Source organism: Lygodium microphyllum, chromosome 26 (genome assembly GCF_053477565.2).
Source record: "Lygodium microphyllum isolate KBCC chromosome 26, Lygodium_microphyllum_v1.1.10, whole genome shotgun sequence".
NCBI classification, from domain to species: Eukaryota; Viridiplantae; Streptophyta; class Polypodiopsida; order Schizaeales; family Lygodiaceae; genus Lygodium; species Lygodium microphyllum.
Window position 1 is genome coordinate 63,246,483 of NC_141160.1, and position 12,784 is coordinate 63,259,266.

A 12,784-nucleotide genomic window follows, 5' to 3' on the forward strand; every position below is an offset into this window, starting at 1 on the left:
TATAAACCTGAAAAGTAAATGAGGAGCTCATTCTTTGGTGCATGGCAAAAGTGGTATCTTCTTCTTCTCTTATTCTCTCCTTCTTGCTTGCTTGTTCTTGTTCTTCTTCTTCTCTTCTCTTCTATTGTGCATGGCTATGGAGAATGAAGCTTGGAGGTGGAGGCTTGAGGTTGCTTGAGCTCGTATCTCGAATCATGGAGCTACTAGTTTGCTTGTGGGAAGAGGCTACTCATTTGGGCATAAAGGTAAGCTCACTACATCTACAAAGGACCGAAGGTGTGTCGGCTAGGTGAGAGATAGCCATTTGTGCTCACTTGAAACGCTTGAAGCAATAAGTGATCCGTGGGTCTTGGCGGATGAGCGTGAGCTCCCACTACATTCCACCTCCAACTATTGGGCAACTACTTACCTTTATTCGAGCCACTCCTAGAGTCTTTTGTCTATATAGACTTAGTAATCTCCACCCAAGATTGCTTTCCACTCTCCTCCCCTTGCATTGCATCCTCTCCATTGTGTGCGGGTACTCTTTGTAGTAATGCCCCATTGCCCACATTTGAAGTAAGTACTTGTGAACTTGCTCCACACCAACTTTTGTCAGAGCTATCCAACAGGGAATATCCAAACCGATAACTTGGGTTTTTCCACAATTGTATCCCACAATAGGCAAGCCTTGTTTCTAAATGGGCTGGCTAATGGAGGAACATACAGAGGTTTTCTTAGTCCCTTTGTGATTTTGGGTAGGAGATTCTAGAGACATGTTGGCAACTTTGGAACCTCAACCCACATTGGGCACTCCTATTTGAGGGAATCCCTTCCAATGTTTACTTGCTACCATGTCATGATGTGTGCAAGCCCCAGAAAAAAACCCATTGGATGGTAACAACTAGACGACGATAGATGTAAACAATGGATCTCTTACTCTCCTCATTTGACATGATGAGTAGTGATTAATATACCTCAAAACCATTAATGCCGACAGGTAGTAGAGGGAAATAGAAGCCTTTAATTGACGAGGAGATGGAGGATGTGAGGTCATATTGTCATCATTCACGTTGCAATGGTCAAACAATCCGAAAGGTGTAGGGAAGAATGATAACGAGGAAAATAGATATGCTATCAGATTTGGTGCGAAGATGCTTGATGAGAGGCAAAGACAATATTCACAGGTTAAACGGGAGCTTTGGGGCATTGTTATAGCTTATAAATGTGATAAGGAATATTTTGTGGGTGCTCATGTGATTATTGAGATGGATTTCTTGTTGCCTTCACCATTAAGTAGAGTGTTGAACCATGCAGTTGCCTCCACACACTGGGGGGGACTTCCTCCTGAAGAAAACCAAGATTGCACATCTTTTAAATCCAAGCACATTCTTGCAAACTTGATCAATGTCCAACGTGATTCTCTTTGCTAGTCCCTCGATCTTATTCTACATGCTTTGTCTGAAGCTTTCCACAAGTAAGTCTGTTACTAGTTGAGGGTTAACCTCAATCTGTAGTTGGTAGCTCTCCTTCAAGTCAAGTGGTTTCCCTGTGGAGTGTCCCCCTTGATAAGGTCTCCTTCTACATTGCCTTGCTATCATAAAGTATTTCCTTGCTTTGCTTCCTCTTTAGGTTGCCTTTGCTTTGTAGCTCAATCTTGCTCATTTTCTCATTGCCTTCCACACTCTCTTTCTACATCATGTCCTCTATTGGATGCTCGCAAGCTCTATTCAAGAGCATGCATGGTAGCCTCTAGGCTTTGGCGTCATGTTGCATGAGCTTTGCCAAGTGGCAACCCAATAATAAAGGCTCACATGGGCTCTTTTAAAGATATGCATGTTACTCTCACATAGTGTTCACGAAAAATCGAGGTTTAATGTAAAATGAATTGCGAATTCAAAAAAAAACCTTCAAATTTGAAAGAAGAAAGTTTAAAACCTCGAACCTTTGAAAAATTTTAAGTATAAAAATGACAATTACATGTAATTTGATTCAAAAACCTATGTAAAAATTTGAGTCAGAAGATTTTGTATCTACTAAGAAAAATGGTTTTCTGAACGCTGCTCCCACACGAGTTCACTTGTCCGTGGTTTTTAGCCTCCCTACACCTAGCTCTTTCGATGGACATATACTTCTTTTAAGCCAATCAATTACTTGAACGAGCCAGTCCTGACTCCTAAAAACTGTACCTGGCGTAAGACGTGCTTTATCCAGAGTTAACTTGTTTTTGTTATTTTTATGCAGTGTTTGTGCGGTTGCAGGGCAAGTCGATTGCCTTGATGAGCGTCGCTGACTCGTTAGTATGAGTTCTCATGCGCAGGGCCTGCTTCTCTCTCCGACGCATCATTCACGATCACGCAGGAAAGCTGCCTCCGCAGCATCATGCCTCCTCATGCTTGCATTCGGTGCAGGCTCCGGTCCCCCACCTCGCGCAAGAAATTGAAACACTGTGCAGCACGGGACAGCCTGACAGGGCGCTTTCTGCTTTTCCATGTTCGCATTCCGTGCACGCTCCGATGCCTTGCTTCGCACAAGAAATCAGGACATTGTGCAGCACAGGACAGCTTGACAGGGCTCTTTCTGCATTTCAGTTTCTCATGGAGCAGCTTGGTACAGGTCCAGGCCCCCCAATCTTCCTCTTCCCATTCGATGCTTATCTGTCTCTCCTCCAGGGATGCTGTCAGGCCAAGTCCCGCAGCAAGACCCAGCGTGTCCATGCCCTTTTCCGCCAGCACTTCTTGACTCCATCAGGTTACCTCGGTGACCAGCTGGTCGGCGCCTTAGCTAAATGCGATGCATTGAATGATGCGTTTCGTATCTTGTGTACCTTGCCACTTCGATCTGCACACTCTTGGACCGCTCTCATCTCTGGGTGCAACACCGAGTGCAGAGCTCGTGATGCAATGGAGCTCTATCACTGCATGCAGGAGGATGGTGTGGAGCCAAATCAACACACTTTTGTTAGCCTTTTGAAATGTTGCAGGCTTGGACTTCCTCTGCAGCATGGTGAGATGCTGCTTGCAGATGCTGTCAGAAGAGGTTTCACTTCAAACATTTTTGTCCTTAACAGTGTTTTGAGCATGTACATAAAATCTGACAGCATGCTGGAAGCAGAAAATGTGTTCAATGAACTCTCTCAACGGGATATTGTGTCATGGAGTGCAATGCTGTCTGCATATGCTGAATGGGGTGAAGGATCAAAAGCTTTGCAGCTTTACAGGCAAATGCATGAAGAAGGTCTTGATCCTGATCAGCGCATCTTTGTGGCTGCCATTCAGGCATCTAGTCTTATGAAGGTGAAGATTGAAGATGTCTCCGGGACAAAAGATCAGCTTACTCAGCAAATGATGTCTTTGGAAATTGGTCAGGCATTACACGCTGATGCTCGACGCAACAACTTCAGCTCCGATGTTTTTGTTGGGAGCACCCTCATCAGTTTCTATGGAAAGTTTGGATGCTTGGAGAAATCTGAGAGCGTGTTTCATGCATTGTCTCACCATGATGGTATTACGTGGAGCTCAATGATCTTGGCATATGTGGAGCAGGGCCAAGGAGACATGGCTTTACAGTTTTACAGACAGTTCATGCAGGAAGGAGTCAGTCCAATTCAGCAAACAATTGTGATTGCCCTACAAGCATGTGTTACCCTTGTACAGAAGGATGAAGACATAGTTGCGGAAGAGAGGCAGGGTCTTGAAATCTGCACGGAAGTTGTACAGGCATTATATGCTGATGCTCAAAGGGGAGGTCTCATTGCTGTTGAATTTTGTGATGGGGGCACCCTTACTGAGCCTTCAGTGCCCCTGGGTGATCACTTTGTGGCAGCATTAGTTGAAGCTGGTGCCATTGATCATGCATATCGTGTCTTGTTTTCATTGCCAATTAGATCTGTGTATGCTTGGACAATGGCTATTTCAGGCTACACAGAACAGGGAAGAGGACACGAAGCCTTGAACCTGAAACAGTGTATGCAAGAGGATGGCGTGGAGCCAGATCAGTACACATTTGTGGCTCTTATTTCAGCATGTGCCTTGACACTCAATCTTCAAGAAGGTCAGAAACTACATGCAGATGCCCAGGTAAAGGGCTTTGTTTCAGATGTTTTTGTTGGTACCTCGCTCATAACGATGTACAGCAAACATGGGTGCATGCTGGAGGTGGAGAATGTGTTTGAAGGGCTGATTGAGTATGATGTTGTGGCGTGGAGTGCAATGATTTCAGCATATGTTGATGCTGGTAAAGGTAATGAGGCCTTACGACTGTACAGGCAATCACAAGCAGAGGGTGTGGTGCCTGATCAGCAGATGCTTGTGTTTGTTCTTCAAGGATGCTGCATGCTACAAGGGACCCAAGAAGAGGTGCAGCTGATTCACACTACTTCGTTGGAAATTGGACGAGCACTACATGCTGATGCTTGGAGGAAGGGATTCAACTTAGACACTTTTGTCAATAACACATTGGTGAGTATGTACAGTACCTGTCAAAGCATTGTTGAAGCTGAGAATGTCTTCAATGCACCATTTGAGCATGATGTTGTGTCATGGAATGCAATGCTCTCAGCCTATATGGAGCATGATGGATGTGAAAAGGCTCTATGGCTTTATTGGCAGATGATTAGAGAAGGGTTCAGTCCAAATGGTCAAACTTTTGCCATTATTATTCAAGCATGTGGGGACCTTGCAGCCCAGGAAGACACCACTGATGAAGGGAGACAACTTGCAGTAACACCATTGGACATTGGGCATGCTTTCCATGGTGATGCTTGTAAAAAGAATTTAATGTCAGAAGCATTTGTCACTAACAGTATTATCAATATGTACATCAAGTTTGGATGCCTTGTTGAAGCAGAGCGTGTGTTTGATAGTTTGTCTAAGCATGATTTAGTCTCGTGGAATACAATGCTTTCAGCGCTTGTGGACCTAGGCCAAGAACAAAAGGCTTTACAACTACATAGGCAAATGAAAGAACAAGACATTGCTTTCAATGATATCACAATTGTGAATGCTCTGGAAGCGTGTTCATTGACAGGAAGTGTAGAGAAATGTAAAGGTCTGCACTTTGACACTGTTATTGCTGGTTATGATACCAATCGTTTGGTAGAAAAGGCTCTCCTACGAGCTTATATTGCATGTGGACTTATAACAGATTCTCAGAGCATGTTCGATGGATTTTCTGAGCGAGATAGTGCATTCTGGACTGCATGCATAGCAGGTCATGCTCAGAGAGGAAATATTGTAGCAAGCCTGCAGATATTTGAAGGAATGCAGGAAGCTGGTATTACACCAAACGAGTCTACATTTGTTGAGCTTCTCTCTGCTTGCAGTCATACCGGCCTTGTTAATGTGGGTGTTAAATTATTTGATTCCATGCTAAAAGATTATGGCATTATGCCAAGCGCGAATCATTATCTGGCAATAACAAACCTTGTTGGTCGTGCAGGGGGTTTAAAAGAACTAGAAGGTATGTTGTTGCAGATACCTGTGCAGGCGATCTGGATTACCTGGCTGTATGTGCTTGGTATGTGTCGCACGTATGGAAATTTGCAGCTGGGAAAAGAGGCATTTGATAAAGTGGTTGCTTTAAAGCCCAAAGAGGCCATTGCGTATGTATTGATGTCAAATATCTATGCTGATGCCGGCCTGCACAAATATGCAATAGAATTACGAAATAGGAGATTAGACATCTAGGTGTAGGAAGGAAACAAAACCTTACTGGCTTTTGGTTTTGAGCAAGACATTTCCACTCTTTGGTTTTTGCAGGAAATGTGAAAAAGGGTAAACACAAAGTACAAATTATGAATGGAAAATGAAACATGAACACTGATCAATAGCTCCTAGGCAATCTGCTCAAGGTGGATGTCTAGTGCAAGGCTAGTAGAGTACCAGTCTGATGGGCTACCATACCCAACCACATCATGTATCCTCAGATGAAAGGTGTCAGATACCCGAGTGTGTTCATAAATATCTGTTCACAAGTGAGTGAGGGTCTTTCAAATGTACCAAGGAATAATACCATGAGGCTAATGAGAACACTGCCTTTAGACTATCACACACATGAAAACCCCAATCGAATGCAAGACATTCAACTTATCAAGACAGGAAAGACATGGAATAAGCCCAGTGTATATATATTATCAACAATACAAAACTACACACTCCTTGTAGCTCAAAACAAGGCATATCATACTCTTATGGCCAACTCTTTGTAGAACACGGTATATATGAGTGTTGTCCTACAACTGTTTTTTGGTAAATTTAATTGCTATTGCACCATGAGGATACTTCAAAGGCATTGACGACACTCCACAAAACTATAAATACAAACTCTCAGCATCACACTTTATTGCTCCTTTGTATTTATAGTCTTCCTCAATGAATAGGAACCACCTATGCTTCACAAATTAGAAGCATCAACATGGCTAATTCTCTACGACATTGTGGCATGTAGGTAAGTAGATCTTCAAAGAGCACCTTTGGGGATATCCCTAACTCCAACCCGCAGCTCCAAGTCTTCGGACCTCCATGACTTAGTCCACAAACATGGCTACAAGCTCCAAGCTTCGAGCTCTAATGGTAGGGAGTTGATCCCTAACTTCAACACGAGAAATTTGCATTTACTTTGCAAGTAGAGACAATGAGAGTCACAAACTTAGCTTCGAAGTGACAACTAGTTAATGAACACTAGTTACACCTCACAAGCACCACAAACTTGTCCTTGAACTCCATGTTGGCAAGGCGGCAGCCTCATTGTGTTGTGTTGATTCCATCCTCAACTCCTCTTCAACATCTTGCTTTCTTTAATATCTCCTCCCAAAGCAAAAGCATGGCTCTATAGCTATCATAATCCAATAGCAGTTGTTTTGGTGGCTCACCAAATCCATATTTGGAGCACTAGGCTTGCTATGGAGGATAAGCGCATATAGTATCATCATCATTGATGCCATTGTGTTCACCATGAAGATATCCTTGAAAAGTAGTGCATCAACATTTCTAGCTAGGTGGATTCTCCAAAAATGTCATCATAGCCATATACCCAACCAAAAAAGCAATCATTTTTATAAAGAAGCTTAATTAAAGCTTTTAGCCTTAGTCTTAAGGCCTTGGTCACATGCTACTGGGGCCATGCATTAACCTCCACAAGAGTCTTTCAACACTCAGGAATCTCGTACTCCATCATCATGGGCATACTCATGGCCACCTTATGCATATACATTGTTATATCTCTTTATTTTATGGTGCATAAGCATTGTCTTGTACCATCGATTCTAGTTCAAAATGTTGTATTGGCTAATTTTGTCTTAGAACTCAATGATAGGTATTTGTAGCTCCACGGAAAAACCATGCTAATCATGGTAAAAAAACTCAGAATATTTCTTTAGAATCCATTTAAAAAGTTGCTAGGAACATCCAATTTTTGCTTGCCTAAAGGTACAAAACCGTCTCTACTATCTCAAACTGTGAGTTATCCATTGGTTAGATTTGTATCCAATCCTAGTTAGGGTTGTTGGAGAAAACCTCATGTGGTTTGCCACCTTTCTAGTCCAATAAAGCATTCATGCTCATTGGTCGAAGAGTCCTAGTAGGCTCCATAGAAGTGTCTTTGTTTCTTTGTATCTTAGGTGCTATAGTTTCTTTTGTCCAATTATCCTTTTATCATTGCCTAGATTTGGGACTTACATGCTTTTAGTTTGAATCCTTTCATCCTTCTCTTGTGAATCTCTCCATAAAGATTAGCAAACTAATAAGTATAGTTGGTATACTTCATAAGCTTAAATGGTCCCTTCCACTTTACATTTGCTAAAATGTGTGGTCCAACTTACTATTTTCACGAATCACATAGTGGGGGAACTTGCTTGAGCTGTTGCACCAAACACATACCATACACAAAAATGGAAGCTCACTCAAGAACACGAGAAGAGAGATGGAGGCCAAAATGTTTTCTTGCTTGTCTTTTCTTCTTTCATACATAATACAATGTACACAAAGTATAGATAAGATACAACATAAAGAAAAGTGGCATACTTAGTCACAGAGTACATAACTGGCGATAGTAATTGACTAGTGCTATAACTATGCTAGTTGTAAGTAGGTACAACAAATCAAATATAATAAGTTAGTGGCCATGTAAGCATCATAATGACCACCAATGTGCTAAGTGTAGAGGTGCGGACCCATCTAACTAGGTGGTCCATAATCAATGTTTGCACGTGTTAAGCTTACTATCTTAACACTCCCCCTCAAGCTCAATTGTATCTCTGCAAATCTAAGTAAGCTTCGAAATTTTCGAAGTTTCTTTGTACCTAGTGCCTTTGTGAAAATGTCATCTATCTGATCGTGCGTGGTGACATATACCAAGTCAATCTCTCTTACATGTACCTTCTCTCTCACAAAGTGGCAATGCACCTCAATGTGTTTTGTCCTAATATGGAACATTGGGTTCACCACTTCACATGTTGCCATAGCAACACTTTTGTACTCAACTTCTGTACTCGTTAAAGCAATTGTAGGTTATTTTTTGTTGCTCCATGTAACTACTGCACTACTAAGGGAAAACATGAATCCACTGGTAGATTTTCTGTCAGACAAGCTACCAGTCTAGTTTGCATGTGTGTATCCAAATACATGCATATTCTTACTTGCCTCATAAAGAAGTCCATAACATACATGCATATTCTTACTTGCCTCATAAAGAAGTCCATAACATAAAGTGGGTTTCACATACCTCAATATGCATCTAATTGCATCCAAATGAGACTTTCTAAGCATATGCATAAACTGACTGACAAGGCTAACAACAAAACTCAAGTATGGCCTTATGATATTCATGCAAATCAAACTCCCTAATATCCTTCTGAACATAGTAGGGTTTTCTATCTCATCCCCAACATCAACTCTTAACTTTACATTTTACTTCAATGACATTGAAAGAGGCTTATATGCTATCATATCATACTTGGACAACATATTCAAGCCATACTTCCTTTTGGACATCTATATACCATTATCACATCTAATCAACTCAATACCAAGAGAGTACATCAGCTCACCCAAATTCTTTATCTCAAACTTCTTCTTCAAAAGATCCTTGACTTCACTAATCCCATTATTATTGTCACATGTACTAATTAAGTCATCCACATAGATGACTATGGTGACTAAGTTTGCATCTCCCTTTCTCACATAAAGTGAGCGATTAGCATTAGAAATATAAAAGCCAATGTTGACAAGATACTCTTTGATCTTGTCAAACCATGCTCTAGATGCTTGCTTTAGCCCATAGAGTTTTGCACACAAATGTGAGATGCTCTAAATCCTCATACGTGCTCACTGCTCCACATATCTCTTCTTGCAATTCACCATGGAAGAAGGCATTTTTGATATCCATTTGCTACAAACTCCAACTTGGATGCTGCCAAAGTAATCATACATCTAATAGTTTCCATCCTAGCAATTGGACTTAGTGTCTCTTTATAATCTATGCCATATGTTTGACCATAGCTGTTGTGAGCAACGGATGCGTGGTTTGTGCGTAGCGAATGGAAGAAGCTCTCTTTCTCTATTTTACTCATAACGACTCATGAAAAATTAAAAATAGACTAAAAGAGAAGGTAAAGTAAGATGAAGCGATACAAGATTGGGTTCAATCTCCCCCTAACATGAAGTGGGCAGCTCCCTTCATGCTGTATTTATAATAATATTATGAAATCTTCTTTGCCCAAGATTTAGGCCCTTTACAATCACTCTTTGCATAAAGAGTTTGAGTGTACTGGAAAAGAGACAGAGTAATCTGAATTAATGGATGCTAGCAGTTGTGCATCCCACAACTCTCTAGAATCATTAATATTTTATTGGACATATCTTCTAAAAATCTATTTTACTAATAAATATTTACATAGAGGCTATGCGCACGCTTTATAAGAAATAGCGGTGCATCTAATACAATAATCCAACAAGTACCAAATAAATTCTTGAGAAAATAATCTTTAAAATGCTTGCACGTGGCACGCCTTTCCAATTCTCCTTGCTCTACACATCAGCTGCCAAAAATTCAGAAAATCATGTCAGAATAATAACCAACTGAATAATTGCAGCTAGCCACATAAATCAATTAATTTGGAATTCCATACAATAATTAATTCACGAAGACATTAATACTTGTGTGGATAAAATGGTATTACCCACGTTCACACTTGCATTGATGCCCGGAAAGAATATGCATCCCCATCGATCTTCTGCCTAAGACAATTCTTAGGAACGTGCCCGGCATTGACGGAGAACCATTTAAGGTGCTCATCCCACCAACGTACACACAAAAAGGAGAACCATTTAAGGTGCTCATTCCTTTGCATAAGTGCCACATGGCAACATACCCTCAGGGTGGGATAGCAATTGTCCTCAATTGCTATTGGCTGGATGTGGAGACAATAAGTTGGAAAAAGGTTGCAAATCACGAGCATGCATCCATTGAGCTTCCTCAACAGGGTGATTGTGGAATTTGACAAGATAACGAGGATAAGTATTTCCAGCTCATAGTGGTCATATAGTCAACATCAATAATTGTTTCAGGGATTAGGATTTCATGGTCATCTGCAATCAAAGGTGGTGAGTCATAAATAGGGTGAACAGGAAGAGAATCTTTAGTAAACAATGTAATCCAAAAATTATTACAGAATCGAGGATCTCGGTCAGACACAATAATTTCGGCAATCCATGGTGCACAAAAATATGCTTGAGAAATAAGTTAGCGGCTTGTGCAGCACTTAAGGTCTTTTTACAAGCGATGAAGTAAGCTTGTTTACTAAATCTATCAACTATGGTTCATATCATATTATTCTGTGAAGAAGTTTGTGGTAAACTTGTAATGAAGTCCATAGAAATCTGCTCCCAAGGTGAATTAGGGATAGGTAATGGAAGTAATAAACCATATGACTTGCCATGATGTCTTTTTATGCGTTGACATACAATGCATTCAGAAACAAAATTAGAAACATCACGTTGCATATTTGGCCAGAAAAAAACTTCATGTAAATTTCTAAGTGTGGAGATAATACCATGATGTCCCATATAAGGAGGCTCATGTACTTCTTGCATAATGAAATGAAGAAAAGGATTAGTAATACATATCCTTTTTTTATAAAACAGAAAACCATCGGAAACAGAAAACCTATTAATAGGGATCCATTGATTGTTAGATAAATTTACCCAAACATCATGAAAATCGGGATCTTGAAGATAAGTATTTTTCATTGTGTCTAACGAAGAAGTAGAAATGACAAAAATATTGTTTAATGATGGCCTACGACTAAGTGCATTGGCTACTACATTTCCTTACTTGATTGATATTGAATGAGTGGATGAAAGGATTGAATAAATGATGTCCAATGTATGTGTCTATCAGATATTTATGGTTGTGACAATAAATGTTTAATACTCTGCTGATCGGTTTTAATCATAAACTCCGAACCCATTAAATAATGCTTCCATATGTGCAATGCATGAACTACGGCTAATAATTCTTTGTCATATATACTATATTTAACTTCACAAGGTTTAAGTTTACAACTAGAGTATGCTATAGGGTGATTGTCTTGCATCAATACTACACCGATGCCAGAACCACTTGCATCAGTAACCACAAGAAAGAATGGTCTATTGAAATTAGGTAACTGCAAAACTGGTGCGTGTGTGAGTGCATGCTTAAGTATTTCAAATGATCGTTGTTGGCTATCGCCCCAACGATAAACAAGATCTTTCTTTAACAAAAGAGTTAATGGGAAAGCAAGCAATGAAAAGTTTCTAACAAATTTTCGATAAAAGCTAGCTAGTCCTAGAACTTCATGCACATTTTTAGGTGTTGGCCAAGACTTAATTGCTTCAATTTTACGTGGATCTACGTGTATGCCTTTGGCAGATACGATATGACCTAAATATTCTATTTTAGATTGAAAGAAAGAACTTTTGTCAGGATTAGCATATAGATGGTTTTGTTTTAGTAAACTAAACACTAAAGATAAATGTTCTTCGAGTTCTTTTTCAGTTTTGTTGAACACAAGAATGTCATAAAAAAAAACTATTACACAATGCTGAAAATGCAAAAATATTCTATTCATCATTCTACTAAATGTAGCTGGTGCATTGGTAAGTCCAAAGGGCATTACCAAGAATTCATAATGTCCAAATTGTGTACGAAAAGCTGACTTAAAAATGTCAGAAGTAGACATACGAACTTGGTGATATCCTGATTTTAAATCAATTTTACTAGACACTGTTGCTCCTTGTAATTTATCTAGAAGGTCATCGATTCTAGGTATTGGATACCTATTTTTAATTGTTATTTTATTAAGTGCTCTATAATCTATACACATGCGGTAAGTTTGATTTTGCTTTTTAACTAATAATACAGGAGCTCCAAAAGGCGAACTACTTGGACGAATTAATTTTCTACTTAGAAGTTCTTCACTTTGCTTTTGAATCTCTTTCTGTTCTAATTGGTTATGGTGATAGGGAGCTTTGCAAGGTGGTTGACTACCAGGAAGTAAATCAATTTGGTGGTCTTCGGGTCGTGATGGAGAAAGTTGTAAAGGTAAATCATTAGAAAAGCAATTACAAAATTTAGCAACAAATAAAATGCTGTTGCTTTGGAGTTAGTTCAGTTTTTGTAACATCAAATTCATTAATCCATACTAAGAAAGCTTTTGATTGTTTACGCAAAGCTCGATTCGCCTGTGTATGACTAATAATTGGAAATAATTTGATTTTTGTTAACCTTTCAAGTAAAATTTGTTTACCTTTGTGCTCAATGTGCA

The 12,784-nt window shown here is 39.8% G+C and overlaps 1 protein-coding gene across 1 annotated transcript; it reads left to right on the forward strand.

Moving 5' to 3' along the window:
- The first annotated feature begins 2,153 nt into the window (after positions 1 to 2,153).
- LOC148013336 (pentatricopeptide repeat-containing protein At2g33680-like) lies at positions 2,154 to 5,561 on the forward strand. Its single transcript, XM_087668376.1, has 2 exons — positions 2,154 to 5,321; positions 5,419 to 5,561. The coding sequence occupies exons 1-2, from the start codon at positions 2,292 to 2,294 to the stop codon at positions 5,425 to 5,427; spliced, it is 3,039 nt and encodes a 1,012-aa protein (XP_087524502.1). The 5' UTR covers positions 2,154 to 2,291; the 3' UTR covers positions 5,428 to 5,561.
- Positions 5,562 to 12,784: the final 7,223 nt, after the last annotated feature.